A 7,851-nucleotide genomic window follows, 5' to 3' on the forward strand; every position below is an offset into this window, starting at 1 on the left:
TTTATTTATCATAAAGTTTGACATTCATTTGATTTGCTTTTTGCATTTTCTACTGCACATATCCACTGGACTCTATATAATTCTGTTTATTATTTTTTAAATATGTATTTTTATGTGTTTTTAAACAATGTTTTAGGATTTTGAAAAAAAAATAATAAAGATAAAAGAAAGAAAGAGAGGGCTCAATCTGGCAACCCTGCAGGTTGTAAGGCGGAACTCATCTCACGTGGGCGTGTCGTGAACAACCAATCAGACGTCGCTTCCACAAAGTTGCCTTTATAACCCAGATTACAACGCTATAAGGAGAGGAAGCAGCTCACACACACCCACTCACCCTCCCACACACACACACACACACACACACCTACACACACATGTGAGTCCAGAGGACGGCTGGAGATCCGTGTGGGCCACATGGAGAAATCAAAAAACTTTCGCATCGACGCCATTCTGGCTGTGGAGCCTCCAAAAGCTCAGACTTCACCCCTGGCTCTGGTCACCTCACTGTCCAGTTCATCCTCCTCTTCATCCTCGTCATCATCCTCGGGAAGAAGAAGCAGCGTCCTGGGTTCAGACCTCCTGAGCTCTCCTTCAGCCATGGTGGGACTCCATCCTCCGAGCAGCGCTCTCTACCACCCGCACATGTTCTCCTACCCTCTGGGACAGCCGCCTGTGCTCTCTTACCCCTACCCTCCTCTTCCTCATCATGATGAGCCCCTCAAGCTGCCCCCTGGTTCCCTGCAGCTCGATCACTGGCTGAGGATCTCCACCGCCGGGCTCGCGCTCCCCAAACTCCAGACTGACTTCAACCGTGAGTACCTGCTCCTTCTAACACTTTCAAACAAACAAACAAACAAACAAACACCATAACATATATTCACATATCAACAGCTGCTGTGTTCATTTTTTTTAATACACTCTGTTAATAAATAATCAAGGTGCCAAAACATTTTCTTAATCATCATCTTTGGTTGATGCCACAAAATACTTCATTTCCACCAAATCATTCCAAAAAAAACAAAAACAAATAAACAAAACGCACAAATAAACAAACAAAAAACAAACAAAAAAAGGATTTATGGAGGCTTTTTCAGAGACAAAAATATTCTAAAAAAAAATATTAAACATTCATCAAATGCTTGATGAATTATGTAGCGAGATTATTTTTAAGAGCGCAATAAATTTTCACTTATCTAAAAAAAACAAAAAACAAACAAACAAACAAAAAAAAAAACCAAGCAAACAGAAAATTAAAAAATATTTAAAAAACAAAGGTGGCAGAAGAAATCATTTTGAGTAATACAAGAGAAAAATGATTTCTGGTTCCTTAAAGAGCTTTTTATTGACTCCAGAATTGAATAAATGATCGTTTCCTACCAAACAAGAACAAATCCCATAATAAGCGTTTATACTGGGAAATGATTTTTCTTTCAGTTTTTTTTTTCAGTTTCACCAACAACATTTGTTAAAGAAACATCAATCAGATGGTCATGTAGGGAGTAAAAATGCTTCTCCAGTGGCTTCACGCTTCCACTTTCTGGAAGCTACAGACTTTTACAAACTAAACACAGCTACAGTGTTTAATATTAATTAACATCAATTAGTATAATATCAATTATTTTTAAATTAAAGGTTTTTTGCTTTTTTTTTTTTTTTTAGAAAAATGATTATTTTTGAAAGAACCTTTCAGCTGATTATCCTTTAACCATTTTTCTCTAGTCACAATTAACCAATAATAATAATAACATCTAACATCTTAAGTGTCAGATAGCTGTTTTATTTTTTTATATTTTAAAAACTATTTGATATTAAAGATTGCTAATTTGATTATGTTTGCATTGTGTAAAAATGTAAAGTTTCCTTAATTTTCCTTATATTATTTCCTCTTTTCACTCAGTATGTGTGTAAAATGTATAAATACAGATATATTTATTTTGACCACTTGTCATTTTCCCCACATAGGCTACAGAAATAAATAATCCATATAATAAACTCATCACACACTGTATATGCGGCTACATCAGAAGATCAATTTCGCGGTTAGAAATTAAACGTTTGCTGTTGATTTTTGCAGATTTTCTCGATTTTTAAATCTAATCCTGATCTGAGTGAATCTAAAATAATGTAACGATTTTTAATCTAATGAAGTCGGAATATGACAGAGCAATAAAGTGTTTGGTGAAGGAATGATTTCAGTTAGACTGGAGGGCGGAAGTGGTCTCCCTCCATCTCTCTCTCTCTGCTTCTTTTCTTTTCAGACAGAGGGTAAAATGGACAGATAATGGACAGAAGGGGGAAAAAGTATCGGCCCGGTGAGAAAACCACAAACCGGCCCAAGTGTTTACACACAGAACACAAGTGTGTCTCTGTGTCGGGTTTACTGAGAGCCGAGCGCGAATACCCTCGACTTAACACACACACACACACACACACACACACACACACACACACACACACACCGGCTAGGGTGCAGATGTTCAATCATATAAGAAAATTTGCTACTACTAAAATCACACTTGTAAATATTACCACACTGCATCCTATTATAAATGTGTAATAATAATAATAATAATAATAATAATAATAATAATGATAATTTGTAGAAGAAGAAGAAGCTTTGTGTATATTAATATTAAATTAATAATTAAATTAATTTCATCTGTCAGCCCTTATAATCTTATCTGAGCAACAAAATAAATTTGGCTCATATCGTTCTTCAGCTGGTGATATTACACTGATATAACTGTGTGTGTGTGTGTGTGTGTGTGTGTGTTACACATATAAACTATTTTCCTACTAAACACCGATTTAGAGCAGAAACACTGATGAATGTGAATTATAAAAAGTTGTTGTTATTGGGTGTCGCTCCTGGTCCCCCAGTGTCCTTCTTTCACGCTCTGTATGAAAATAATAGTCATTTTTTTTATATCTTCAAATAAGAATGAAAAAACTTTTACTCTGGCTAAAAGATCTTTCAAACAGTTTCGTGCTCAGAGTGTAAGCTGCGTCGGATAGCAGGCCAAATTAATAGGTACAACACCCCATGATGTCATATTTACATTAATGATGTTTTAAATCTGAAATTTGGACACGAGATTATAAGCGATTTGGAGATAAACTGTAATTTGTAGGTTCAGTTATTAAGCATTTATTTTTATGATCAGGATTAAATACATTGAACAGAATTCTCCTTCTCCTCTACATCAGATCACTAATGTAAGACTCATACATGTGAAGAAAATATTGAAAAGAAACTCACATCTGAATGTTAGGAAAGAAAATTATTCTCTGCACGTGCCTCGTGTGTTTTGTTTCTCGCGAAGCGAAATTTGCAAAAAAAAACCAAAAACAAAAAAAAACCAACCAAACAAAAAAAAAACCACGCACACAGAAATAAATACGTCCTTATAAATTTAATAAATATAAATTTTATATTTGTAAATTTATAAAAACCGAAATTTTACACACAGACTGCGACCCAAAACCTGAACACACACACACACACACACACACACACAATAACACAGTGACAATAGCTAAATAAATAAATAAATAAACGGCACAATCACAAATCTCTCTCTCTCTCTCTCTCTCTCTCTCTCTCTTTCTTTTTTTTTTTAAAATTATTAATGCAACACCTGTCATTTGCTCCCAAACTGCATAACTGTAATTAAGCTCTATATGGAAAATGACATGGTCATAATGGTGTACCTTTTTTTTTGTTTTTTTGAAATAATCGGGGTGTTCAGTCGATTAAACAGAGAATATCAGGCAGGTTGTTTATAATTGGTGCAGATGAAGCGATGGATGTGGACTGAATTTACTAATGAAAATCTCCTCTTTTGCATTCTTTTCTTATTTAATACAACAGTTTTCATTACAAATCATATTACTGACAACAACCTGAGTGAAAAGTAGAATCTGTGAAATATTTACATGAATTTCTGAGTTTCTTAGTATTTGGTTTGTCCCCTTTTTGCCCCCTTTTAGTGACACTCGAGCTGGCGTGGACTCATGATCCATTTTTACATCAAATCCATTAGAGTCTCTGATCACATGCTTCAGTAGAAGAGATTAGACCTGAGGGAAATCTGAGCTTTTGTACAAAACAGTTAACATGCTCAATATCACACATTTGATAACATTTAAATAGGAACCTAGAAATAGAGCAGAATCTTGAATCTTATATTTTCAAAATATTGAACATTTCCTTTCTTTGTTTTAAAGATTTCAGAATTCTAAAACCTTCTGTTTATTTTCAATTTTAAATAAAAAATAAATCTCAGGTTTTCAGTGCGGTCTCAAATTTTTGGACCCCATATCTATCTATCTATCTACCTATCTATCTATCTATCTATCTATCTATCTATCTATCTCTCTCTCTCTCTCTCTCTCTCTCTCTCTCTATATATATATATATATATATATATATATATGTATGTATGTATAAATGTCTATACAGATTGTTGAATGTTTATGTGTGTGTGTGTGTGTGTGTGCAGCTCAGGCTCATCAGTCCACACTGCTGGGGAAATGTCGGAGGCCGCGCACCGCCTTCACCAGTCAGCAGCTGCTGGAGCTGGAGCATCAGTTTAAACTCAATAAATATCTATCCAGACCCAAACGCTTCGAGGTGGCCACGAGCCTCATGCTCACCGAGACCCAGGTACACACCCAACCTCCTCCTCTGTGTGTGTGTGTGTGTGTGTGTGTGTCTGTCCCATATGCATCAAATCCCAGCATACACTCGCCCTGCACATATAATATGAAATGTTTGTCTTTTTTTACAGTAAATTAAATTAAAACCAATTTTAATTTGAACTAATTTAGACTAATTCATTGAGATAAATTTAGACTGAATTAAAATGTGGTTTGTAATAAATAACATATTTAGAATGTAATGTAACAATAAATTAGAGAACATTACAGTCACACTGATTTTAACTGTAATTTAACAGGCCTAACAATAAAGGAAATAAAAAAGTGTCTTTTACCTAGACATGTGCATGTGGTGTAACTTTACTTAGCTTTTAGAGTGGCCCTTAAATGATTTCTAAAGATTTCCAGGTAAAAGATACTAAAATATATTGATGGCCAGTGACAAGGAATATCTGATTTAATATTAGAATAAAACAGACAACTTTATAATTATAGAATTTGCTGTTGGTAAAATAAAAAGGTAAAAATCAATCAATCAATAAATAAATAAAAAAAATATATTATGTGGATAATAATAATAATAATAATAATAATCGTTTTGTTTGTTGTTCTGTTCTCTCTTTCTCCATTCCAGGTAAAAATCTGGTTTCAGAACAGACGCATGAAGTGGAAGCGCAGCAAAAAAGCGAAAGAACAAGAAGCAGCTCAGGAAGCTGCCGAGAAACACAAAGGAACCAAAGAGAAGGAGAAAAGCGAGCAGGCCGATTCAGCTAAAGGCAGCAGCAGACTGAGAGACTTCAGAGACAGTGATGATGATGATGATGAAGCGGACTCGTACATGTGCAATTCCTCTGAGTGCTCCTCGGAGGACGAGAGAACCCACATGAGCCCTCAACCCTGAGACCCCGAGCCTTTCCGTATCCATCACTGAACGCTCCCTTAGGGGAAAACCTGCATGTGTGTTTTCCCATTCCGCAGTGGCCTGTCCTGCTTTCCGGGATCTGATGGTATAAATACACCCTCAAGGAGACTAAGACGTGGACTGAATCCTAACTCGCCCCTGCTTTGGACATCTAGTGCACTACATAGGGTGTAGAAGCCATTACTCTATGTCATTCTATTTTTATCCTATTAGGTGTACGCTTATAGGTTCTACCTTGAGTGAAATACTGTTAAAAATGGAAGTGTCCAGAAAGGCTCTTTAAAGCGACGCTATAGAAGAACCACTGCTTTTATTCCTGAAGAACCTTTTGATTGATGGAGATTTAACCACCATTATGTGGAAGGACCTTTGTGATGGAAAAAGCTAATTAAGTTTATTGTGGAAAGAATAAAAATGGCTGAAGAATCATCAAGGAAAAGGGTTTTAGAGAACCAAAAATGGCTCTTAAGAAAAACCTTCTATTGTATTGCTCTGTAAAAAATATTTAATAGCAAGGGGGTAGGGCACAGAGTCCACAATTTCATACCCTACCTAGGGCACTGATTCTCCAATGACTCTGTATTGGACATCTAGTGCTCTAGATAGGGTGTAGAAGCCATCACTCCGTGTAGCTTACTTATATAAGTGGCTAGGAGCAATTTTTTATCCTATTAGGTGTACTCATAAAGGTTCTACCTTGGATTTAAAGGGAAACACATAAACCTTTCTTAAAAATTAAGGCGTCTGAAAAGGTTCTTTATGAAATGATACCATGGAAGAACATTTTTTGGTTTCTGAAGATCCCTTTTAGAAAGGATCTTTGTGGTGTGAAATGTTTATTATATGTATTATGCATTATACAATATAAATGGCTGAAGAATCATCATGCAAAATGTTCTTTAGGGAACCAAAAATGGCTCTTAAGGAAACTTCTATCGCAAAAACCTTTTCACGTTTATCACGCTTAAGAGTGTAGGGCACTGAGACAATGATTTCCTACCCTAAATAACGCACAGATTCTCCGGAAGCCATCATTTCATTCGTACTAATTAGGCAGCAGGGATTAATTTGACATTTATAGCTAGTTGTTTTAGGCTAAATCCAAAATATCTCCTATATTAAACCTATAGTGCACTACATACAAGATTTTATTTCACATCTTATGCAGTGCACTTAAGACAGCAGGCATCTGGGATACAACCAATATGAAATCAATTAACCTTTTAATAGATTTGACAAACAGTCTCAACATAGTAGAGACTGCGGGAATGGTTACAAAGCATGTCATTTTTTTTAAAGCCTCAAACGAGGTAACAGAAATTCATACAAATCATTGTTTTATCTGTATTCCTATTTTATCACTAGACCCTAATCTTTCTAAAACATCTGTGTTGTGCTTAAAAAATGTCAATATCCATGTCAAAGTGTTTATGTGTGGAAATGTGTTTATTTTTCTATATTGTATTTATAAAAAAAATGGCTTTACAATTGCATGTAGGCTAAATAAATGCAAATAAATTGTTCTTTTTTTTAAACGTTTTGTTTAAATATGCATTATACTGTCCAAATTGGTTGAAATGAAGCTCTCAAAAACTTTATAACAAAAAGCATGTAGAACATGAAATCTTCTATCAATGAGGTCTTGTGTTGTTCAGCAGACATGGCCTAGACTGGTGCTATAAGGAGTGTGTGTTGTGTGTGACCTGGCCGGGTCATGGGAATCGCTGTATATAGAGCTCACGAATCCGTGCAAATGTGTGGCTGAAACATTTCACACCACTGCAGCAATGCAGGGGCAATAATAAAACCTCTGAACGGCTCCTCATCCGTCAGCACACTGCGCAGTTCAGAGCATAAAGCATCGGCTATTTATAACGTCAATACGAAATATGAAAATCCTTACAGAGAGATGAATCAACACCAAGAGTTTAGAACAACTGCACACAGATTTTTACACTGGGAATTTCTTTTCTGATCTGCTGAACCCGAAAATGTCCTCTGTACTGGACATAAAGTGCACTGCATATGTCCAGACAAATAAAAACGTATATAACTTACACTATTTTTATGCAAGTAATATGAAGCGCAATCCTAAATAAGTCATACATTTGAAGCAGTGCAATACGCAGGGTGTGGAATATCATTATTAATACCTTATGAGTCCAAATGAGACTCTTATTCGACATAGTGCACTTAATAGTGTGTGAAAGGACCTAGTGCACTCCATAGGGTGTGAAACACCATTATTCCATACGCTGTGTAAGGATGCA

General features: G+C 35.7%; 1 protein-coding gene across 1 annotated transcript; it reads left to right on the forward strand.

Annotated features, from left to right (window-relative positions):
- The first annotated feature begins 319 nt into the window (after positions 1-319).
- Positions 320-7,565, forward strand: mnx1 (motor neuron and pancreas homeobox 1). The gene is made up of 3 exons (XM_026947552.3): positions 320-811; positions 4,503-4,666; positions 5,294-7,565. The coding sequence occupies exons 1-3, from the start codon at positions 415-417 to the stop codon at positions 5,558-5,560; spliced, it is 828 nt and encodes a 275-aa protein (XP_026803353.1). The 5' UTR covers positions 320-414; the 3' UTR covers positions 5,561-7,565.
- The last annotated feature ends 286 nt before the right edge of the window (positions 7,566-7,851 follow it).

This window comes from Pangasianodon hypophthalmus, chromosome 4 (assembly GCF_027358585.1).
Source record: "Pangasianodon hypophthalmus isolate fPanHyp1 chromosome 4, fPanHyp1.pri, whole genome shotgun sequence".
NCBI classification, from domain to species: domain Eukaryota; kingdom Metazoa; phylum Chordata; class Actinopteri; order Siluriformes; family Pangasiidae; genus Pangasianodon; species Pangasianodon hypophthalmus.

Excerpts from the sequence above, each read along its gene's own strand:
- mnx1 (XM_026947552.3), top strand. The coding sequence starts at position 415 with ATGGAGAAATCAAAAAACTTTCGCATCGACGCCATTCTGGCTGTGGAG. Across the intron at positions 812-4,502 it reads ACTCCAGACTGACTTCAACC|CTCAGGCTCATCAGTCCACA; the intron begins GTGAGTACCTGC and ends GTGTGTGTGCAG. Across the intron at positions 4,667-5,293 it reads TCATGCTCACCGAGACCCAG|GTAAAAATCTGGTTTCAGAA; the intron begins GTACACACCCAA and ends TCTCCATTCCAG.